The 25767-nt window shown below is 36.1% G+C and overlaps 1 protein-coding gene across 2 annotated transcripts in view; it reads right to left on the bottom strand.

Moving 5' to 3' along the window:
* Positions 1 to 1727: 1727 nt before the first annotated feature.
* The window catches only part of NUCKS1 (nuclear casein kinase and cyclin dependent kinase substrate 1), a 29974-nt gene continuing 5934 nt past the window's right edge, over positions 1728 to 25767 (bottom strand). Inside the window, exons 2-7 of one of the 2 annotated variants that reach the window (XM_079107228.1) lie at positions 14027 to 14076; positions 12002 to 12107; positions 8109 to 8164; positions 5483 to 5635; positions 4535 to 4681; positions 1728 to 2205 (exon numbers count right to left, since the gene is read on the bottom strand). In XM_079107228.1, the coding sequence (XP_078963354.1) occupies positions 2006 to 2205; positions 4535 to 4681; positions 5483 to 5635; positions 8109 to 8164; positions 12002 to 12107; positions 14027 to 14076 (712 nt within the window). In that variant the 3' untranslated portion in view covers positions 1728 to 2005. Of the gene's footprint in view, positions 2206 to 4534; positions 4685 to 5482; positions 5636 to 8108; positions 8165 to 12001; positions 12108 to 14026; positions 14077 to 25767 lie in introns of both variants that reach the window. The other variant, XM_079107227.1, reaches the window with a different exon arrangement.

Genomic DNA, 25767 nt, shown 5'->3' with positions numbered 1-25767 from the left:
GTTAAAAATGGATATCTGAACAAACCCACTAAAGCACAGAGAATAATCCTTAACATCCTCATTACAATGTTTGCAACTATAAATTTAACCATCATGTAAGATAAAAATCCAACTGCTACTTATGTTCAAGTCCTGCAATTTTTGGCCATGTATTAAAAACTCTTATTCATTCTTTAACACACAGTGCAACAATGAAATAAGTCTTTGCCACTGGGTGTTTTTAAAAAATTAAAGTTAAGAATGTTCCTTAAAGTGTCTTCATAATTAGAGTAGAAATAATTCCTTAAATAACCCTTGTCCTAGGAACACCTGCAAGAAAGCTATATTGTCTGAGAAATACATGCCATCACTTAAAAGACAAAGAAAACCACAAGAGGAGAATATTGAGGAAGTAAATCTAAATTAAAAAGCAGGAAAAATGCAGAAGTTAAATTTCACCATATTTTCAATTTATTATTATACCAAGATCCCTGACGTTTGCTCCTATTAGCTCATGGTATCAGCATACGGAGGATCAAAGTTGCAGATCTATCTCCTGACTGCTTTCCTAAGGCATGTAAAAATGTCTGTTTACCAGTGGTACATGGGCCTCCTAAATGCATGATTTCTCTAGTCCTGTTGAGTCTCAGTCTCCTGCTTTGAGAAACATGAGCAGAAAGCAGGGGGTCAGACTAACTAAGACAAAAAAAGCAAACTCAATAGTATGGAAATAGCATTTAACGTACTTCCTATCCTGTCAGTAAGTGAAGGAGAGTTAGGAAAAGTGTCCCCTAGTAGAGCTGGTAGGCCTGGGGGTAGGGGGCGTAGAGGTGTTCTATGTAGCAGCAGGAAGCAGAGATGTACTTCACACCATACTTCTATAGAGAAACGGGAAGATGGGGTATAAAAAGGAAAATGTTCTATAACAAATAACAGCATGGTTCATGGGATCTACATGTACATTTATAGCATAAAAAGAATTTCAATTCTGTTTTCATAAAGGAAATATCTCAACTCTTTGTGACTGAGTTTCACATTAACTGGAATTTTATTTGCTTAAAACCTAAACACTGTCAGTTTGAGAAGAAACCCACTGTGATGTGTAGATTCATCTTTCCATTTAAATTCTAGGGTATCTTTTTTATTTTTTTGATCCTTGGTAAAATTTTATCCAAAAAACAGGATACATATATATTTTTAAAACATGAACCATTAGAGAATGAAATATGAAATCGAGAGTGATTTCAGTTTTGGCGGCTCTTTTTTTTTTTTTTTTCAGTTCCTTAAAGACTGTAGCAGGATAAAAGGATCACTGGCTCCGAGTCTCTTTGAGATAATAAGTGATGAGATAAAAAAAGAAAACCCACACCCCGCAAACAAGGTCAGGTAAACCCATTTCCCAACCCCCACCCAGGTAAAAAATATGAGTACTTTTAGTAACAATTCAGAATTCATCTTTATCTCCTACCTGCCTCATCAGTGGAAGTTTAGAGTCATGATTTAGACATTTACACTTATGCATATAAACATATAAACTCATATTAGATGACAACTGATTTTTTTAAAAGTCCAGGCAGAGAAATAAGCAATCATTTTAAACTAAAACCTCTCTGTTTTTGATTACTGTTCAACCTGCTGTTGTTTAGCAAAAAGCAAGATTTCCATAGTGTTCATCTTAAATCTTATTGCTTTACAACTGGGGTCTACCTTCCATTAAAAATAAAAAGATGAAGCAGTCAATCCAGTGATTAAGTTGACATGGCTTTCATTGGGAAAGGGGGGTGGTGGCAAAGAGAAGCCCAAAAGACAAAAAGGAAACTTAAACACTTCAACATACAATGGTTTTCTTAAAAAAGAGAGAGAGAGAGAGAGAATGTTATTTTCAACAAAGGGAAAAAAGCACTGAAAGCCCATGAGTCAAGCCATAGCCAAAACCATGTTCTATCTTAAGTAGGTTCTCTTTTTTCCCCCTCTTTTTTTCTTTTTTCTTTTTTTAATAAAATCTCTCCCCAAACCATCATCACTTTTAATCCTCCCCAGACTGGGCTTCATCTTCAGACCCTTCATCCCCAGATTTCTCAGGTGGGGGGCTTGCAGACGTCTTCTTTTCAGGAGGGCTCTCCGGTTCCTCATCTTCTTCTTTGGGAGAAGGAGTCTTTTCCTTTGAGGCCTTTGAAGCCGTGGGGCGACCCACTTTCCCTTTGCCTTTCACTGGACTTGGCGTCACTGAATGAAGAGAACCAATGTTTAGGGAAGAGAAAAAATGTCTTTCTGTAACAATAAAATCTATAAACAACATCCCAACTCACTAGGAATAAGATAGGTATACAGTACATATATAGATAAGCCTATCTCAATTTCTAAACGAGTCCTGATACATTACAATATGTTGTAGTAGGTTCCTGTCGCTGGCTCTTTGCGGTTCCAAAATCCGTGGATATTTGTCACCGCCTGCAGCAACAAACTTGCACGGGTCTTATGGGTGGTGGAGTGGAAACCGAGCTACTTCTTTCTCTTTAGTGCACTGCTTTCTTGCTTGTTTGTTCATAGAGGATAGAGAAAATGAGGTTTACTTGCTTTGAGAGGAGAGAGAGAGAGACCCCGCTTATCAGAGAGAAAGAGACTTTGCTTAAGAGAGAAACTTTGAGAGAAAGACTTTGCTTAGAGCTTAGAGGAAGAGACTTGCTACACCTTAAAGTCCTGCATCCTGTGAACTAAGGGTACATCCACCCAAGGTGCCCTAGTGATGCGTCTCAGTTCTCTGTTCTGCGATCTGCCTTCTGCCGCTGCCCCTACTCGCTGCTGTGCCGCTTTTCCCTACTAGCTGCTGTCGCGCATTTCCTAGCTGCTTTTCCCTGTGTGTGTCTTCTTCTACTGCTTTTCTGCTAATGGCTGCTGTAGCGTTTTTCCCTCTGGCTGCTGCCCCGTGTGTGTCTTCTTCTACTGCTTTTCTGCTAATGGCTGCTTTCGTGCGTGTCTTCTTCTACTGCTTTTCTGCTAATGGCTGCTGTGTCTCTGTCTCGCTCCACCTATGCTTATATCACCTCCAGGAGCCGGAGAGCAGGGCCACGCCTCTTACGCAAAGATTAGGCCAGACAATCCGAGCAGGCAATTAGTGCTGGAGAACACATGTGCATACATTGTGTGCGTCGACAATATAATCACCTGAGTGTGCTTATGTCAATTAACCTCCTCGCTGCCAATGTGATCAAGCGCCATCCTGGCGCCGCCAACATGGCACAGCCCCCAACAGGTTCCAATCATTTTTAAAATTATTTTTAACTGATATATAAAAACATAAAAATTATGCATATTTACATAGGGTACAATGTGATGTTTAAACTTTTTTTTTGTGGTACTAAAGATTGAACCCAGGGCCTCACACATGCTGGGCAAGCACTGACCTAGCTCCCCAGTCCTTTTAAAAATTTTTCCTACTTTGGAACAGGGTCTTGCTAAGTTTCCCAGGCTGGCATAAAATCTGTAATCCTCCTACCTCCTGAGTATCTGGGTTTACAGGTGCATGCCACTAAACCCAGCTTCTTCAACATTTATCTAATCACTTATCTAATGTTATCAGTAATGCCTTTAATAAAGCATTATGCTACAGAAAATACATATCATCCTTAGTGGCTTGTGAAACTAGAAGTGCTCAATATTGAAACTGTTTATGTTTAAAAAGCAGGACAAGAAGAGGGAAAGATATGACTTAATCTGGGTAGAAACTAAAGCCATCAAATAATTTTCTATAATAGTTTCATCATTCCCTACATCAAGAAGTGATTAAAAAATCTCTAATTCTACATGGGGTGTGGTGGCTCAGGAGGCTGAAACAGGAAGATTCCATGTTTCAGGTCAGCCTCAGCAACTAAGCAAGACCCTAAGTAACTTAGCAATACCCTGTATCCAATATAAAATAAAAAGTGCTGGGGATGTGGCTCAGTCTTTAAGTTCTCATGTGTTTAATCTCTAGTACCAAAACACAAACCAAAACTCTAATTCTATTTGCCAGAATAAAACCGCTAACACAAAAAGCAAATCTAGATTTCTGATTTAATTAACAAACTAGCGCCAACTAGGAAAATACCTGGCAGAAAACACCAGGGGCTCACAGAAAGTGAATTCATGTTTTCAAGTGTGGTTTTATTCTCAAAGTACAAAGGATGAGGCAGAGACCAGAACTCAGAACTTAAATGCATTGTTGTAGGCCTGACTGTGCACTTTCACAATTTCAAGTCTTCAGAGGCTGCTGGGACTGTGATACATATGAAGCGCAGTTAATAGGTATGTTGACACAGTATTCTTACCACTATATCTGAAACAAATAAGCCATTACCAAATTTTATTTATACCTGGCAGTAGCTGAAGCATAGGGCTAAGCCCACCAGTCTCTTGGTGGGCATGATGTCTTTATTAATAAGGAATTCTTTCAGATTTTTTTGTATTCCTATTAAATATCAGGCCAATGCTAAGGCCTAGTGAATTTCTGTAGAGAAAGTACTGGTTCTTGAAATTTTTTAAAGTAGCAATTTAATTTTACTTCTGCAGAACTTACCTGTAGCCTTTAGTCTGGGTTTGGGCATTTTCTTTTCTTTTCTCTCAGGTTTGGACTTCTTAACCATCTTTTTGTTTTTCTTTTTTGAACTGCCATAGTCACTATCATCATCGTCTTCCATTAGGAAATCTTCGTCACTGCCTGAATCTTCTGAGAAGAAAGAATAATTTCAACATCTAACTTAATGTACACATTCTTTCAAGTAAACAAAGAGAAAGACTGTGAAGAATGATCAGAGGATGGGATCTGGGAGTCAAACACTATTGGATTCTATTTGCAGCTGTTCTAACAATGTGGTTGGAATCGTCACTGGTCCCATATATAAATGGGTTCAGCATGCACCTCACATGAGGGTTACATGACTGACTTGTCTAAAGAGCTGGTTGGAGACAAGGGACCAAACTTAATTTGAATAAAAACTGAAACCATCAAATAGCTTTGGGTAATTTTATCAGTCCCATATAAGACTGGCTGAGACTAGGGAAATGAAACTAAACTGACCTTGTACTTTGGGCCCGACGTTGAAATAAATGGAACAAAAAAGTTACAGGTAAAACAAAAATTCATATAGCTAATCTGAATAACCTGTGCAATATCTACATTTTGCTGTTAACATTTTGATGGTGTGTGTCAGGGGGTCTATATCCTCTACCAGGCTAAAACACATCTTAAGTTGCAACATGTAATCATTACTTTAATACTGTTCATTTTGTGTTTGAGTCTGACCATCTTTAAGAAGAGGGCAACTATTATAAATGGTAAATAATGAGAATATCTGAACATTTAAAAATATTAATGGGTCATCATCTGTTTTAACAGAGACTATCAACCTAATTTAAGGGTCTGGATGTAACATTTAGCATCTTAGAAAAATACTAAAATAACCAGAGTCAAACTACAATTATAACCAAACAACCAACCAAAGGAACACTAGCCAACTTCACATACTCTCTTGGAATGGTGCCTCATCCTCTTCTTCTTGTTCTTCCTCACTGCCCACATCTTCCATAAGCATCTCTCTCTGTTTAGAAGCTGCTTTAGATGCTGCCTGCCTTTGTTGGCGTACATTTTTATGATCATCTTTTTCATCTTCACTGTCCTCTGCAATATGAAAGTTATCATGAGGCAATGAACAAAGAATTTTGTATTTGAAAGGTGACTGAAAGAGTCACCTAGTGACTGATACAGTATATAAACATGGCTTTATTTATTTATTTTTTTTTTTTGAACTGTGTATTTAAAACGGGCAATTTACCACTAAGCTACATCCCCAGCCCTTTTTATTTTTTGAGACAGGGTTTCACTAAATTTGCTTAGAGCCTCACTAAGTTGCTAATACTGGCCTGGAACTTGAGACACTACTGTCTCAGCTTCCCAACCCACCAGGATTATAGGCGGATGCCATAGTACCTGGCTTTATTTAATTCTAAAAGGGTAAATTCTATCCTTCAAAATTCCTGCAAAATATACAAAGGAGGAGTTAAAGTTCATAAGCAAAGAACTCGAATAATTCTATATATCCAGGACATTTATAAAAATAACTTAAACATGCAGTTTAAAGCAATAACAAAGCTGAATTAAAGTGTGAATACATGCTTCCTATAGAATACTTCAAATTTATATCATTATTTTGCCCTAATATACTCAAATACATTCAAATCTATGTTCACCATTTTTAGAAAAGACAGAAAAATACTTTAAAATATTTTTAAGAGGGGATGAATGTTTTCCAGTGATCTTTAGTCTAAGATCTAAGACAAAACAATGTCAAGGGCTGAGGTTGTGGCTCAGTGGCAGAATGCTTGCCTAGCATGTGTGAGGCACTGGGTTTGATTCTCAACACCACATATAAATAAATGAATAAAATAAAGGTCTATCAACATCTAAAAAAAATTTTTTTTAAAAGTGTCCAGTCCAATTATTACCCTTTACAGTTTACAGGGGATAGAGGGAACTCTTTAAAACACATGTTCATATCAATTAGCTAAAGATATTTGGGCAAACTAATAAAAAATTACTTTCATATACTACAATTTATTAATTAAAAAAAATTTTTTTAATACCTAGGGTGTTTGTGAAAAAATATGGTTTAAGGACAGTCTGCCAGGTCCCTGGCTCTAGAATAAGTTGTTTGTATTAGTTTCTAGTTTAGCCCTTTTCGGCTCTTAGTCTGTTAAGATTTAGCTGTTGTTCTTTTGAAAACACTCAGGGTCCTTGCCATGCTCACTGTTCAAATCCTCACTTTCACTGCTGAAAACCTCATCTACAGACAACAGAAAATAAAGCTGACTTGGCAGACCCTAAACTAAATTCACCCATCCTTAATATTAGTATAGAGTTATGCATCTTAAAGTGCTCAAAAAACTAATAAAGTTAAGATATTCAAGGTAGGTTTCACAAGGCAAATGAATGAGTGCATACTACATTATCTTAAGATCACCAGATAGTATAAAATATTAAAATAACTTCTTTAAATGTAGGCAGCCAAACAGCATACATAAATAGCAGGAAAGCAAAATAGCTTAGTGGAGTGAATTTGGGAGAACTTTCTTTACCATCTAAATATCAACTAAATAGCTGTCTCATTAAAAGGAAGCTCTAGGAAGACAAAGGAGGTATACAGGTCAAAACGAATGTCTGGGAGCAATAAGGAAAAAAATCCTCAATTCTTATAAAAGTTAAACTTAAAAATTAGTACCAAAAATAAGCCATCAGGATTGAACATTATATTAGCTCACAAAGATGTCTCATTAATTCACCTTAATTCTTTTAAGTTAAAATTCTTACAAAGAGCTTTCTTTATAGGTAGTTTCTTTTTTTTTAATATATATATATTTTTTTTATGTTGATGGGCCTTTATTTTATTCGTTTACTTTTATGTGGTGCTGAGAATCAAACCCAGTGCCTCACACATGTTAGGCAAGCGCTCTATCACTGAGCCACAACCCCGCCCCTTCTTTTTCTCTTTCTCTCTCTCTTTTGTTCAGATACTGTGGATTGAACCTAGGGGTTTTCTACTGCTACCACTGAGCTACTTCCTCTGTTCTTTTTATTTTTTATTTTGAGACAAGGTCTTGCTAGGTTGTTGAGACTAGACTTGAACTTGCCTTCTGCTTCTGCCTTAGATTCCTGAGGTGCTTAGAATTACAGGTGTAAATCTAAAGAGTGGCACTGAAATGCAAACCTTTTTGCTTTTCAACCCAAAATTGATTACGTCCTTTTTAATAACCTTTATTTCACTTAGTATTACACAGGCATATACATTTAGTTTGATGTCTTTTATCTGTTCTTGTAAAAATGTTTTCAATATTGATTGTGCATGAGAATAAGATAACCATGATACTTAAAAACACACAGAAAGCCTCAACGTCCCACCTGTATTAATTCCATTGGAAATCTTGGGATGGGGACCCAGAGTACATGCTTTATTATAAGCCACCAGAACAGAATCATTATTAGTTCTTTGAAGATAGAGACATTTTTGTAAGTCCAGCATTTGCAATAGTGTCTAGTATACAAGATTCCTTGTTAAAATGCCTAATGAATAAATATCACATTGAAAATAGTTTTCTACCTGCAGAGTGAGAATCGTCCTTCTTGGTTTTCACATCTTTTTCTTCTGAGTCCTCACTATAAGGCAAAGGGGAAAGAAAGTCTTAAATCAGAGTCTAAATAAACACAGATCTCTGATGTCTGACTGAGAAGAATCTGAAAATAAAATGTTCAAACAGATGCTGAACAGTAAAATTGCTTTTGTTATTCACTTTACAGTGATGTTAGTGAATAAGCATGATTTTATCTTCTATGGAAAAACAAATTGCTTCCAAAGACCCAAAGTAAAAAAGAAGGTATCTTAGCTCAGGCCTGGTTCATAAGAAAAAGTATTTTCTATGGAAAAAGGACAAAAATACTAAATATAAAATGAAAATAAAATAATTTAGTTATTTACTAGTAATTATTTTCTAATAACTTTTGCATCCAATATTTCTATGTATCAGAAACCACCAAACATGGTTTTTGAGACTCAGGAGGTTGAGGCAGGATGATTTTAAGTTTGAGGCCAGCTTTGGCAACTTAGTGAGACCCTGTTTCAAAATAAAGTTAAAAAAAGGGATGAGATTGTAGCTTAGTGGTACAGTGCTCCAAGGTTCTTAAAAAAGAAACAAACAAACAAAGGAAGAAAGAAACATCAACAAGGCCTGCCTTGTACCACTGAGAAAGTAAGAGTGAGTTCACAACCACTGTGCAAGAGAAGCTAAGGAGTTTTCAAGTTCAATGGAAAATTTCAAAAAAATTTTTTTTTGGTGACCCTGGGGATTGAACCCAAGGTCTGGAATATGCTACCATTCTACCATTCTACCATTGAGCTACATCCCCAGCCTGGTCTCGATAAGTTGCCCAGGCTGACCTTGACCTTACAATCCTCTTGCCTCAGTCTCCCATGTAGCTGGGATTATAGGAATGTTCCATAAAAATAACTTTTAAAGTCATAAACATTCATGTATTAGGTCCTTAAATCTTAACTTGGGAATTTGGGTTCCCATTTTTAACATTAATTAGTTGTACAATCTTAAGCAAATCATTTGGTACTCTTCAGTGCTAACATTTTATGACTTCATGAGATATTTTGATGAACAAAAAAGAAACACTCATCTGTAAAACCTGCCATCTTGGCTCTCCTTTTTTAAACAGTAGGACTTGTAAATCACTTTGGTATTCCCCATAAATCCAGAATACAATCAAATGACAAATTACGGAACCTAAGATTCCTATGCAAAGAGAATAACCAAACATATTTTTTTACCAAGTAATCTGAGTCTGAGACACTTTTGTAATTCTGAAACTTGTGACTATTGTATATCAACATTTTTATGTAGTACAGGCACTTAATGGTTAGGGTTAGAGCTCACTGGAGGAGTGATTGCTTAGTATATACAAGGCCCTGGGTTTGATTCACAACACCATACACACACACTTACACACACACACACACACACACACACACACACACACACACAGACAAAAGGGCATCTAATACACAAATATAACCAGTGATAATGAATTACATCACTGTAAACACTTAATCCTTATGGCAAAGTCAAATGAAAGCTGAACTTTTAAGTGAAGAATAATAGAAAAATCAACACACCACTGGTCTGAGGGAATACACAAGGCATCTAACACAAATGGAAATAAAAATTGCATTTACCTCAATAATAACTGACACTTCAGAGAGAATAATAAAATCAAATAGTTCCAATAAGAAAAAATTTAGGCTACATTGATGAAGCATTGTAATAGCTACAAGCAGTTCATTCCTAGGAGAAATATAAGTGAACATAACAAAAATTTGTTCTAAATTGCATGGCTACATAAAACTGGACTAGATATCCTGTAAAACTCTGAAAGATTTCAATGGTATAATTTTATATTATTTTTTTCTAAAAAACATATTTTGAAATTCTTTAACTAAAAAAATCCTAGGTAAATGTGCGCGTGCGCGCACACACACCCCCTTCTCCACTCTCCTTCCTGGGGATTGAACCTTTCAAATGCTATGCACTGTTCTACTGCTGAGTTACATCTCCAGCTCTTTTAAAATTATATTTTTAGACAGGACTTGCTAAGTTGCCCATGATGGCCTAGAACTTGTGATCCTCCTGCCTCAGTCTTCCAAGAAGCTGGAATACAGAAGTGTGACATCACATTTGGCTAAATATGTATGTTTAACAAAGAGTCTAGGGCTCCAAGGTTCTTAGAAGAAGTGACAAATACTATTCATTTCTTCAAACTGCTCACCTGTAGTAGTGTTATTTGGAAGTGGCATAGCCTAAAGGCTAGAAATATGGATTTGGGGTCCAACAGGCATGATTTCAAAACCTGCTTGACCATTCCTGGGTAACCTTGGTTAAATCATTGAAACTGTCTAAGTTAACATCACTTAATTTAACAGAGGTGTTGAGATAATTAAATGAAAAAGTATATAAGAGCCCGACACATTAATAGTTATAAGTGGTTATTATCACCATCATCAAGGAAGTCTTGAAGTTATGCTACACTGAGTATGAAACTGTGTGAAAACCTTGGAAAACAGGCAAAAGTTAGAAGATACTGGCCTCACGAGGAAAAATTATAGTTAAATTAAAATTCACTTAAACTCATTACAAAACTAAGGGAAGAGAGGTCTTGGGGTGGTAGAATGCTTACCTAGCATGCACAAGGACCTGTGTTTGACCCTCAGCATGAGTGGGATGGAGCATACAATGATTAAGTTATTTAAACAAATGAGAATTGAGTAGAAGACAGTAAAACTTTGCAGGCCACACTGCTTAAGATTCTGTAAGGTTTAGTTGATTTGACCAGTGATTTGTGACTGAATGAGAGGTCACTTGTTCTTTGCTATCACTACAATGAAAATGTCAATACTAATTTTAGGTGACAAAGTATATACTTAAACAGTCTTTCTGTTTATGTTGAGGTTTGAGGTAGCAGCAGAGGCATTGTTGGGATCACCCTGGATTTTTTTTGTACCAGGGATTGAACCCAGGAGGGTTTTACCGCTGAGCCACATCCCCAGCCCCCCTTTTTATTTTAATTTTTAAAATTCGTTCTATATATATATATATATATATATATATATATATATGACAGTGTATTTTGACATATTATATATATATGGAGTATAACTTATTCTAATTAGGATTCCATTCTTGTGGTTGTACGTGATATGGAGTTTCACTGGTCAATCATTCATTTATGAACATAGGAAAGTTATGTCCAAGGCATCTTTCCTATTCCCACCCCTGGTCCCTTTCCTTCATTCCCCTCTGTTGAATCCAGTGAACTTCTATTCTTCCCTCCCCCTCCCTTAGTGTGTGTGTGGGCACCAGGGATTGAACCCAGGGGTGCTTTAACCACTGAGCCATATCCCCAGCCCTTTTTGTATTTTATTTAGAGACAGAGCCTCAGTAAGTTGCTTAGGGCTCTGCTAAACTGAGGCTGGCTTTGAACTTGTGATCCTCCTGCCTCAGCCTCTTGGGCCACTGGGATTATAGGTATGCACCACCATGCTGAGCTTACTGTGTGGTTTTTATTTTTTATTTTGACACAGGGTCTCACTAGGTTGCTTACAGTTTCTCTGTGTTGCTGAGTCTGGCTTCAAACCTCTGATCCCTGCCTCAGTCTCTGAGCTGCTGGGATGATAAGTGTGTGCCACCAAGCCTTGGTGATCAAGGCTTGGATTGCCTTGATCGCCTTGGATTTAAGGTTGAATCTAAGCAAGGCTCACAACTGAAGAGACTAATCTCTAGACCTAAAAGCACAGCCTGAGATAATAAGAAATATGCCAAACACCAAGAAGACAGTATTTGCCAAAAGTACATGGAGATATCACCAATTTAAAGATCAAACACTACCCTCATTTCAGAGTGACAGTAGAAACAGAAACAGAAAAACAATGCCTCTTACCTATCTTCCTGTGAATTCTTTCCAGATCGCCTCTTATTTTTAGCTTCTCGAGGAGATGATCGAATTTTCTTAGCAGGAGGACCTGAATCCCTTCCATAATCTTCATCTAAACAGAGCATTTTTCAAATTCATTTAACTATATTATGATATTTACATGTTAAAAGCACCAACTTATATTTACTTAGCTCATGTTACTTAAATGGCAAACAGAGCAGGATTTTCCAAATCTCTTTTTTTAATTAAAAAAAAATTTCCACCCTAATCTTATTACTTCAACTCCATTCTTGCATATTACCCTCTAGACCTTATATATACATATTTTATAAATCTAAAGACAAATATCATCATTTTATATCATTCCCTTTTATGATTTTCTCATGTCTCAACATCTTCATATTTATTTGAATATATTATAATAACATGGTTATATCACAAGCACTTTGAAAGTAAAGAACTTACAATTCTATAGTTCTAACAATTCTAAAGTATTAAACACATATAATGTATGCTAGGTACTCTAGCACTTCAGAAAAATATCTCTAACCACAAAAGTCTTATAACACTACAGAAAACTATCTTACATCAAAAGGTGATTATTTCCAAAACTGTTTACTATACCATTTTATATGTAATGGCAAGAAGTTGGGAAGCAGTCTGGAGCTTCAGCAATTATTAAGTGATTGAACACAATATAAATTCCATTATGGACTATCATAACATTTATAGGAGGTTATTTCAAATAACCTTTAATAAAATGTGAAAAGTACTTTTAAATATGAGTGAGATAGGGACAGAACCCAAAACTCTACACCAAGACCTCAATCCCGTTTTTAAAAGGTTAAAAAAAAGGCAAAAGAATAGGAATTAACAAAAAGGGTGAAATAGTTATTTGCTAGCTAAGGGGCCTTAAATAGTATCTCTGCCTCAGTTTCTCTCTTTATAAAATGAGACTCATAATAGTACAACTCATATTAACGAGACTGTTCTAAGGAATAAATTATTAATGCAAACATTTAGAGCAATACCTGGCACGAAAAGCAAGCATTTAGTGTTAGTAATTAATAATAGGGAGGTAGGATTATGTCAGGTTTTTTATTTTATTTTTCTTACTCTTTTGTACATCTTTCTGCATTTTTCAAAGTTTTCCCAAAAGGGGAGGGTAGAAGGGTGGGAGGGAAGGAAGGAGGAAAGGCGGAAAGGAAAGTACATGTACTTTGAAAATAATGAGATTAAGAACATAATAATGAAGAACTATTTTATGACTAAGATTTAGGACAGTGCTTATTTATTCTATGATGAATTTGTTCACAAATCAAAGTTGTTACACAAAATAGAATTCCATTTTAGTTACTGTATTATGTAAAAACTATAATCCTGCCTTCCAATATAAGATACAGTTTTTACTCTGATAATAGCCAAATATTTTTGAATTAGGGTTTTACTACGTTGCCAAGGTTAGTCTCAAACTGGGGGTTCAAGTGATCCTCCTGTTTCAGTCTCTTAAGTAGCTGGGACTATAGGTACTATGCTACTACGCCTGGCTAGCAGGAGATATTTTAAGTATAAACACTGTATCAGAATTATTGGACATTTAACTTTTGGACTCCAAAACCATGTGAGAAAAAAAAATTGTTTATTAACAATGACTTACAAGAAAAAACTGGATCCCATTTGAGTCCAACTTTTGTTTTGGTTAACACAGATAATTTGGATAACTATTCTAAAAATTAAAAACAAACAAACAAACAAAACAATCTACCAGGTGCAGTGGCGCATCTGTGATCTCACTGACACGGCACGCTGAGGTAGGGAGATTGCAAGTTTGGGGGCAGCCTCAGTAACTTAGTGAAACCCTATCTCAAAATAAAAATGCTGAGGGATGTAGTTGAGTGGTAAAGTGCCCCTGGGTTCAATCCCCAGTACTGCAAAATAAATAAATAAATTAATAAGAGCATGATAAATATTAGCTGCCAACTCCTCTACTGGTCAGTCCAACATAAAACTTGTTGAAACCACAACACATACCTGCATCATCAGATTCCTGAAACTGTGAATAATCAACAACCTTCCTGTTTCTGTAGAAAGAAGAGACTAATTAACATCATACATATGTAAAACTTTTCTAAGATACCAGTACACTTTTATTTCATAAACAGAACTAGAATAGTTCTCTAAAAATTACTGCTTAACAGTTCCCATATTTTAGTCAGAATACTTCACATTTTGTTACGGGAAAATGCAGCTTAATTCAAACTATTTCAAACTACTCTCTTCACACTGCTCATCAGTAGTTCAAACTACCTTCCCAGAACACATACATAACAGCAAAATAAGCTAACTCACCACATATTCATTATACCCAGATACCATATTTACAAGTCAAACCTGTAAATTATTATTCTTATTTCTATACACACATGTATACTTCATGAACAAAATTATTGCTAATTTTTTTAAGGCAATATCACTTTTTAGATATATTACAGTTACAGTGAAACAAAAAATATGGCAACCCTAAATTAAACATTACACAGAGGAGGAAGGAAACGAAAGTTTAGTGGTCTACTCAAAAGAAATTTTTTATTAAAGGCTGCATAATTTTAAAAACTGTGAAAGACAAATTTACATATCTACTTGACTCTAAGTGATTCTGTGGCATCTTATAAGCATCCCAAACAATTTTTTTGTTTAATTCAAACCTTTATTTGTAGTTTCTAAATTGTACATCCACAGACCGCTGTCATTACTTGTGTACCAATGAATACAATCACCACCATTCCCATGAAAGAATAGTATTTCTAATTTTTTTTTTAAAAAAAATATTGTCTTAGTTGTAGGTGGACACAATACCTTTTGTATTTTTATGTGGTGCCGAGGATCGAACCCAGGGTCTCATGCATACTAGGTGAGTGCTCTACCACTGAGCCACAAATCCCAAACCCAGCCCCACAAACTGGTTTAAGTCTTCTTTTTTTGGATTTTTCCAGTGCTTTGTCCATCATTTTCTCCTTTTCCCCTTGACTCTTGATGCAGTATTTCTTGCCTTGGTTTGTGACTGAGTCACACTCTGGAGAAGTCACACTCTGGATGGGGCACTCTTCCTTGTGGTAGCCTATCATTTCTCCATTGGAGACTTGTTTGCACAGGCAGTATCTGGGCTCATGTGGGTTAATGGGAAGGTCTACAGGGGATGCTTCCCTCTCGCTTTGGCTTTGGAACATTTTTTTCTTCTTTGAGGTCTTTTCTTTCTTTTCCTTGGGTGTTCCCAAAGTGATATTATCATGCTAATGATTACTGGATGCATTTTCTCCATTCTTAGTGTTGCTCTGTGGCTGGGACCTCTTGTTATTCAGCTTTCCTGTCATATGATAATCATCCTTGGACTTATCCTGGCCAACTTTGCTGCTGCAGCCAATGATATCATGATGTCTTGATGTACCTCAAAGAAGTTCCATGTGACTTCGCTCTGGTTCTTTACCAGCTGCACTATCTGACTCAATTTGAATCTTCTCATTGCCCTGCTCCTCCAACTCTGGATGCAGAATACCATTTGCCTCTTCTGGCACCAACAGTCTCTCCTTCATTCAGACTTCTCAAATATTCACCCAATTCCTTCAAAATTTCCCTCAGTCACTTAACAACTCCCGGCCATTTGCCCTGCACCCTCGGATCAGCAGAGGGGCTGCCAGGGCCTTCCACTGGTCACAGGACCAGACTGGCTTCTGGAGCTGCTGCCCCTGGTGCTGGCCTCAAACTTTATTTTAATTTCTACTTTCTTACTAAATATAAGTTTTAAATTCCTCTTTTAAAGATATTAGCAAGCTTCCATGTTGGAAACCAAAACAGATCAGCTTCCAAAAGAGCCTTAGATGGATATAAGTGAACTGGAAGGATTAAGAAGATATTCCTGGTTGTATAGGGCATCACTTAAAGTCAAAGACAGAACAGTCTGAATGTAAGCACTGGGTATTTATTATCATCATGACATGTAAGGATGATATGGGTGAGAGGTGAATTTCGAAAACATACTTGGGGCTTAGATGTAGAAAGTGGTATTGTCATACCCTCAGTTTTAGAGAGAGAAATAAAGAGCTACAGGAATTTTGCCTTTTCTTCCAGCAAAATTATGAAATGTGCTCCAACTATGTTTTATTATTATAATATGCTGAGTTTATATTATAAACGAAGTTCTATACTACTAGGATAGTAGTCGACTTATTTTTAAACTTGAGCCTCTTTCTCTTGATTGGCCCACTCTGAGTGCTATTTTAACCTTCACCTTAATAAATCTGTACTTTTCTGTTTAACAAAAAAGAAAGTCTATTAATCCCACTTATAAGAGGGACCTCAGTAGTCAAATTCATAGAGGCAAAAAGTAGAATGGTGGCTGCAAGGGGCTAGAAGAGGGGCCATGAGTAATTATGATACTTAATCAGTATAGTTTTAGATTTCCAAGAAGAGTTCTGGAAAACTCTTTGTTGTACAGTAATGGGAATGTACTTACCACTATCACGCTATACATTTAAGATGGTCAAGATGGTAAATTTCATGTTAAATATATTTTATCATAATAAAAATATAATTATTAAAACTATTTTAAAAAGTATTTTGGGGCTAGTAATGAAATGCCTATGATGCTCTGGAAAAAATGATTTTTAATGACATATGCCATGAAAAACAGTGTTATGGTCACAATGCACAGAGGAGCATCTTCTGCATTATTCACAGTCAAGAAAAATATGACATGGAAACAAGGAAAGGAAAATATCCAGAAGAGGGAAGATTTTTAAAAAACTTTTTATTTAACAAGTCTCTGAAATAAACCAATGGTAGGTAGATTTATCTATTTACTTTTTGTGATCAAGGAATTGAACTCAATGCTCCACATATGCTCCACCCTTGGGTTATATTCTCAATCCCAGAAGAAGTTTGAAATCTTAATCCCTAATAATTGAAGCTTAGGTTCCAAACTTGTAGGCATAATTTCAGTTTATCCCATACTTGTAATATGGCAACATAAATACTACTCAATTTCTGGGTGTCTAGTAGAAATAGATAAGTCCCTGAGACTACTTCATGTAGGCCACCAAAATAGTAAAGGATGCATCATATGAAGACAATTGTATAAACTGAGCACATTTACCTTGCAAAGGGAAAACATATTAAGCTACTTTAGGGCGTTTTGACATGAAAAGGAGAAGTAAATGTACTCCCTTCGTTTTACCCATCAGACCAAATGTGGTTTCAACACAGAGCTTTCCAGCCAGGTGCAGTAGCCTGTAATCCCAGCTACTTGAGAGACTGAGGCAGAACTTTCAAACCATTTCCTAATGATGGCTGCTTCCTTAGACTATCAGTAGAAACATTCTAAAGGTATTATAATAAAAAGAACAAGGAATTATGGGTTCTGGTTCTAGAAGTGGAGCAGATCATTTAATTTCTCTGGGCTTCAGCTCCTTCTCAGTTGAAACTGATGACCTGGGCTGCTTGACAGATCTAACAGATATTCTATAAAATTAAATCAACATTTTAACAAAAGAATTATTTTTCTATTGTGAACAGTCAACCATCTTTGTGTACACCCTATTATCTTATCACACATCGCCGTACCATTTGTTTTCTTCATCATCTGAGCTTCTTGGAAATAACAACCATGTCTTGATATCCATATTTATGGCAAAGGGCAAGATAAAAAGTTCAAATATTTTCTGAATTCTTTGCTGTTAAGGTCAAATTTGAGAATTCTGTTAAAGCTTACTTTTCTGTCTTATAGAACAATATCCAATCTCCTTAAAGTCTTTGAGATCTCATCTCTTGCCACTAGACAACTAAGCAACCTAGGAATTCCCTCCAATCCTGTTCTTACTATATGCTTCTGCTGCTCTTTGTCCCAGAAGGCTATTCAAGTTATTCCCACTCAGATCCACCCTAACCTCTCAACACCCTTAATCCTTTGATACTATGTAATTTGCTAAAGCTACTGAGCAAAAGCTTCTTGTGGCTAGGGGTCCTCTCTTCTTCATTAGGAACACCAAATTCAAGCAATGTGTTTGATGCCTAAATGGATTTAGCATCTGCAAAGGATTAGGATGGGTAAAGGCAACAGTAGAGAGGATGTCTGCAAGACACATTTTTAGCCAATCAGACATTTAACTAACAATTGCCTTTCAAGACAAAAGAAAACTTAGTTTCTTTCCTATGAAATAATTTGTTACTCTAAGAAATTCTCTGGGTACTGTAGCTCACACCTGAGGGTCTCAAATTCAGGGCCAGCCTGGGCAACTTGGTGAGATCCTGTCTCAAAAAAAATCAAAAGGGCTGTGATGTAGCTCAGTGGTAACACACCCAAGTTAAAACTCCGATACCACACACACACACACACACACACACACACAAAAGGAAAAACCCCTTAAAAACAAAAGTTGGTTGAAAAGACTATTATTTAGTATATTTTCTCTATCCTAGTTTTCAAAGGGAACTACAGAAATTCCCATGTAGACAATATTGAGAAATAAGAGTTTCAAAACTATATTGAAAGACCATCCCTTCCTTAAAACCCATAATATTTTAACTTTTAAATGATCTGAAAACAGAATTTTAAGAATTATGTTGTTTGGACCAGTGTAACAACACATCATATTCAGCTACAAAGAATGGGATCCTAGTAAGTTATACTACATGTATAATATGTCAAAATATACTCTACTGTCATATATATCTAAAAATAACAAAAAAATTTTTAAAAAGAATTATGTCATTTGTTATAAAAACTATTAAAACAGAGTAAAGCAAAATATGAATATAGGAATTGAGTCTTATTAAAGGTAACTAGCCAAACCAAATTAAACGGGTCATTCATAATGACTAGTTATAATCACTTGTAAAAATTTGGTTGATTCCTCAAACTATGTCCTGCCTTCTAAAGATGCTTATTTAAAAAAACATTAATTCCACTAAAGTCAGTCCTCCAAATGTGGGTGCCACAACTGCAGATTTAAAACCACCACAGACTAAAAATATTCAGTGTTAAAAAAAAAGTATGTGTACTGAACATGTATAGAAGTTTTTGTCATTATTTCCTAAGTAATACAGTATAACAACTACTTCTGCATGTGTGTGGTACTGGGGATTGAACCCTGGGACTTTGAATGTCAGGCAAGTGCTCTACCAAAGGGATACATCCCCAGCCCCAGTATAATTATTAACACAGCATTTACAGTATATTAGACATCACAAGTAATCTAAAGATGATTTTAAAGCATTCGGAAGAATATGCATAGGTTACATGCAAAGATACCATTTTATATAAGGAACTTGATTAAATATTCAGATTTTGGTGCTGGAACCAATCCCTCACAGATAATGAGAGACAACTATACTCAGATTTGGTTTATTTATGGCTGAAGTACATTTTTGATGAACTTGTTCCTTGCAAACTGGAATTGAGAAGGTATCTTAGGACAAAAGCCCAAGAGTTAAGAATAATGCTTAAGTCCCAGGACGGAAGTTCTATTTCTAGCCTAAACAGAAGCAATCTTAGTCCCTCAAAATATTACTACTTAAATTCAATGCCAAAGCTAAACTAACTCTTCAGTGTACAATGAGTAACAACTAAAACTTGGAGGCCCATTTTGTAAAATTATAATATACCAGAGAGATCAAAAACAGATTTCCAAACTGGGTTTAAATCCTGACTCTGCCATTTACAAGTGGTAATGTCCCTGAGTCAGTACCATCCCCTCACTGAACTTCAGTTTCTTCACATTTAAAATAGGAATACCTTTCAAGATTGTTTTGAGTGTCAGGTAGATTATTCTCCAATTAATAACAGCTATTATTACTTATATCTCCCTATTTTTATATTAAGTTATTTCAACTTTATGGTGAAGTTTTCAGGTTACCATCTAGACTCAAGAAAGAAGTAATAGCATTTTAAAACCATCAAATGGGTCATAACAATTTCCATCATTCAAATCAATTGGAGTTCTATTTAAACAAGTCTCAAAGTTTGCACCAAAAAGAAAAACTTTAACCTAACAAGGAAAACAAACAATACAAAATGTAGAACACAAAAGCTTTATTTTTAAGAATTTATTTATTAATTTTGAGGTCCTGAGATTGAACCCAGGGGCGTCTACCAGAGCTATAGCCCTAGCCCTTTTTTATATTTTTTAATTTTGAGACAGGGTGTCACTAAATTGCCCAGGCTGGTCTTCAACTGTTATTATTTTTGGTACCAGGGATTGAACCCAGTTGGTGCTTAACCAGTGAGCCACATCCTCAGCCCTCTTTAATATTTTACTTAGGTATAGGATTCTTCTGAGTTGCTTTTAGAACCTTGCTAAGTTGCTGAGGCTGGCTTTGAATTCATGATCCTTCTACCTCAGCTTCCTGAACTGCTAGGATTATAGGTGTGTGCAACCATGCCCAGTTGGCCTTTAGTTTGTGACCTTCCTGCCTCAGCATCACAAATAGCTGGGGTTGAAAGTGTTGCATCACAGTGCCTGGCAGAAACACAAAAACTTTATTTTTGGTACCAGGAATTAAACCCAGGGATGCTTAACCACAGAGCCACATCCCTGGTCCTTTAAAAATTTTTATTTTGACACAGGTTCTTGGTAAATTGCTGAGACTGAACTTGAACTTGCAATCCTCTTGCCCCAGCCTCCCAAATTGTGGGATTATAGGCGTATGCCATCACTGTTGACAGAAAAAGAAACTTTAAAATCTCATATAATCGCTGTCTCCAGATTTGGGAGGGGGGTTGGGGGTATAATTTGGTGCTAGAGCATGTAACTTAGTGTGTGCAAAAGCCCTGGGTTCAATTCCCAGCATCAGGAAAAAAAAAAAAAAAAGTGATTTGGTCATAATGTACCAATTCCTGGATGATCCCCATTGGGCTTTGAGCTGGGAAGCTTCCACTTTTATGTTTAAAGTGCATAAGTGAAAAGTTAAGTGGGGAGCTAGGCAAAGAACACTAAAAGATCTGTTTGGCATAGAGTATAGATGACTCAAAGCAGTTTAAAGCAATAGGGCTTTATGATTATCAACTTCTTCCTGCTAAATACTGACAAGTCTATCTAAAGAGTAACTTTTCTTTCTTAGAGCAGACAAACACAATTTTTGGTATGGGAAATGAACATTGTGGAGAGTCCAGGGTAACATGGAGTAATTAATATTCTAGGGATGGAAATGATCACACCTTTGAAATTATCTCATTTAACCCCTTTAATATTACAGGGACGAAAACTTAAGACCACAGAATCTGGCTCTACTTTGAAACAAGTCTGTGTATTTGAATACACGAATAACAAACTCCACTTGAGAAAAGTTGAATAATGAAGTTGTCTGATACTTAAACTTTATGTAAAGCTCTGTCAAATCCCTGTTGAAATAAAAACCTCAGTTTTTCATGGAGTTTTTCTCTTTCCTTCCTTTCTTTTATGCCCCCCCGCCCCAAGTGCTAGGGATCACATACAGAGTTTCATGCTTGCTAGGCAAGTGCTCTATCACTGAACAACACTTTCTAAGCAACTGTAAAAAAAAAAAAAAAATGAGTTTATTTATATTTTTGGTGCTGGGCATTGAACTCAGCCTTGTTCATGTCAGGCAAGCACTCTACCACTGAACCACACTTCCAGGTCATGAATTCCTTTAAATTGATGATTTTTTTTTTTTTTTAAACAATGTATATTTTTTGTTCAAACAAAATCTGCCTAGGGTTGGAGTGGTGTGCAAGCCTATAATCGCAGTACCTAGGGAGGCTGAGGCAGGAAGATCACAAATTCTAGGCCCCAGAAACTTAGTGAGACTGTCTCGAAATTTAGAAAAGGGCTTGGTAGGTATAATGCACCTGGGTTCAATCCCCAGGACCCAAAAAACAACAGAACAAAAACTACCGAACCAGAAAACTACCTAGGAACCACAAATAAAACACAGCTATTTGTAAGTAAAAGCATTTTTAAGAGTATAAACTTGGGGTTGGGGGTATGTTCAGAGGTACAGTGCATGCCAAGGCCCTGGGTTCAATCCTCAAGATTGCAAAAGAACAAAAAGTATAAATCTGTCTTCTAACTTCCATGTTATCCATATTTAAAAAAAAAAAGTGAATCAAATGTTGAAGCTATCCCTGAAATTCAACATTATGGACAACTGATCTACAGAACCAGATTTTTTGTGAAACCACGGATTTTATTACAAGAGCAGTTTCTTCTGAGTTACTCCATCTAAATTCTCCTGTAATTCTCACACTGTTCTCACAGAGGAGTTAATATCATATCAATTTTGCCTGAGGAGAATAATGCTCAAAAAGGTTAAGTAACTTTACTTCAATAAGCAATTTACAACAACATTCTTTTCCAACCCAAGTCCATCCAACTTTAAACCAACATATGCCACACTGTTGATGCAACCTCTGGAATCTTCCTTTCCTAAACATAATAAAGCCAACTCTTCTACAGAACTGATTCCATTAAAGTTTCTGCACATCAACTATCTGCCCCCTTTTAAAATCTAGGACATTTACCTCTTTCTATTCTATCCCTCAGAAAAGAAATCTTACATGTCCGATATCTCAGGATATAAAAATGTTAAGTCACTGAGGCCCAGGATGCCTGAACTTAGTTCAAGACAACTATTTGTAATTATTTCACTTATTTTGATCTTCACTTTCTAAGATATGTAATTTTGACTGTAGATGACATCATTCTATTATTCACATTTAAAACATCAAGGGCTGGAGATGTAGCTTAGTGGTAGAGTGCTTGCCTAGCAGGCACTAGGCCCTCAGTTCAAAGTTCAATCCATAGAACCACACGAATATATATATATATATATATTCGTATATGTGTATATATATATTCGTATATGTGTATATATATATACACACACACACATGTGTGTGTGTGTAACATACCCATACAAAATATTTATATATAAACACATGCATGGTCTATAAATAATGTACATATATTTATATATAAAAATCAAGTTACCAGATACAGGAAAGCAAATATACAGGAAAATTTTAGGAAATCTGGATGATGAGTCAGACGTGTTTATTACATAAATGTCGGTTTCCTACTAAATATTTTACTAACTTGTTAGTGTTTTAATCCACACAAATAAGCATTAATTCCTATATGGTACTCCTTATTCCCAAGACTCAAAGTTATTTCACTAACTTTCCACATTCAGTTCCACTACATAGGAAAACATATTCTTTCAAAGTCACAACTGTCAATGAGTAGAAAATATTTGATAAATAAGATGGGCTAGATTTTTCCCGATTGAATTTTACTGTAAGACCTATGCAACTGGGGACAAGGAAGTCTCAAATGGGTGAAGACTGAAGAGGTCTCAGGTGCATACATTATCATTGAGCTGAAGGATTGGTTTGCAGCAGAGGGTTTTTGGAAACCAGACAGAATTTACTAAACTGTCTAACCAAATCAACAGGAACAATTCTGTGGCCTGACAAAGTGAAGGGTATTGACTCATTACAACAAAGCACATCTGGGTAGTGCCAGGCATCTAGTATAAGAGAAAAAAAATTCTAGGATTTTGGGGAAGGGTAGAACCAAGATAAAAGCAGCAGTGTCTTGATAGGCTCTAAATGCAGGACTATGTGTTAAAGGAGTACACCTCAAGTCTGGACTGCAAAGTTAACCAAGGGTCCTATCTATAGGGGAAGAAGGCAGGGTAGACATGGAATTATGTGGCTAGCAATCCCTCATCCAAAGCTCTAAAACTATAAATCAAAACTAGTTCTCTATGTCAGAATGACTAAAATCTTCCTGACAAAAATGTGATGTTTCATTCTTACTGATATAATTCCAAACAAAAAACTTTGAGTCTGATTTTGGAGAAACCAGGTTTTTTTGTTAAGAAAATAGTAGTGACTGACAGGTACATAGGCACACACCTGTAATCCAAGCAATTTGGGGGGCTGAAGTAGGATTGCAAATTCAAGGTCAGCCTAGGCAATCTGGTGACACCCTGTCTCAAAATATGAAATAGAAAAGGGCTGGTAGAGCACCCCGGTCTCACTTCCCAGAACCGTCTAGAATAAAAGAACCACAGCAACTAAAGAATAGGTTGTTACAAAACTTTATAGTTGTGGCATGTCCTTGGAAGACAACCACATCAAAATACAGCTACTTTCTCAGTAAGCCAATTTTTAATTTCTCAAGTAGTTTATTTTTCAGGTTATTTTATCTTGACAAATCAAAGATTCTATACTACAACCAAAAGTAGTTGGAAAGGAAATCTCTCTTAAGAGTACCTAGTGTAGTGGATAACTGAACAAAAAAATTCGCCAGGTGTGGTGACACATGCCTGTAATCCCAGTGACTCCAGAGGTTGGAACAGGAGGATCTCAAGTTCAAAGCCAGCCTCAGCAACTGCAAGGCACAACTCAGTGAGATCTTGTCTCTAAATAAAACTTAAAATAGGGCTGGGGATGTGGCTCAGTGGTTGAGTGCCCCTCAGTTCAATCCCTGGTTCCCCCCACAAAAAAACTCCAACAATTCAAGGCACCTGAAACTATGCACTACCCAGTTACAACTCTTGGCAGCGGGTGGTCTCTTCATCTAAAGTATTTCAAAGACCTATAATTATGACTACTTAAATGATAGTTATTTAAAAACATGACAATACAATTTTGTAATCATCTTCACTTCCTAGTCAAAGATTTTTGACAACAAAACAAAGGAATGCTCAGTTTGACCAAAGTGGTCCTGTTCTAAATCAATTATTTTCTCCAATTGTGTACAACACTATAGAGTCCCCAGTTGCTGTCCCAAGTCTCAACCACCGGAAAAACTACTTCTGAATCTTAGTGAGGTCACATTTACTTTTGAAGCTAAGAATTTTTAAAAAGGTAAACAGCTAAAACTTTATAGCAATAATATCTTTATTAATAAGTTCAAGTAGTTAGAATTTAATTCTGGCTATGCAGACTGTAAATCACAACTATAGAGGGACAACATACACATGAACTCTAATGAGGATGATGTTCCACAGTTATACCGTGGGGTGGTCTTGTTTTACATTTCTGGAAACAATAGACCAGACACTACTCAAAACAAAAATCTTTATTTGAAATTATTTTCTTCTTCTTATTTAATGCATGGTAATTTTAGAGCTCAAACTAATGAGAAAAACTTTGAAAACTAAAACGAATTGTTAAGTGCAAGGCAGTAGTACTCCAATGAAGTTCAACATGTCCATTATACAAACCTAGAAGAGGCTTTCACATGACCCCTTCTACTCAGGGTTTCTTTTGTTATGCCAGACTCCCCAAAGAATTAGTTTTATCTCAATTCTCTGTACCTCAAAAGCAAGTTTTATCACTGAGATGTAAAAAACTAAAAATGCAACCATTTACTTTGTAACCTTTGTCAAGTTAAACTGATTTTAATATTAAATTCCTTCTAATTTTAATGGTGTTAACAAGTTTTGTCATAGATGTTGAAACTTTTTCAATTGCCATTTTTCTTTTAGTCTTTATAATGGATCAGTACTAAGATTGTTTTATTCTTCGGACAAACTACTTGATCACATGATTCTCTTAATATCTTTGGATTCAGTTAGCTAATTAATCTGTTCAAGTTTGTTTTGGCATCATTTTTTTTTTTTTAATGTAAAACAAGCTGGGTGTGTGGTACACACCTGTAATCCCTGCAGCTTGGGAGGCTGAGGCAAGAGCATCTCCAATTCAAAGCCAGCTTCCCCAACTTTTCGAGGCCCTAAGCAACTCAGCAAGG

The sequence above is a fragment of the Sciurus vulgaris genome (assembly GCF_902686455.1).
Source record: "Sciurus vulgaris genome assembly, chromosome: 12".
In the NCBI taxonomy this organism is placed as follows: domain Eukaryota; kingdom Metazoa; phylum Chordata; class Mammalia; order Rodentia; family Sciuridae; genus Sciurus; species Sciurus vulgaris.
Note: the sequence above shows the minus strand (reverse complement) of the source record. Positions and strands in the feature narration are given on the sequence as shown.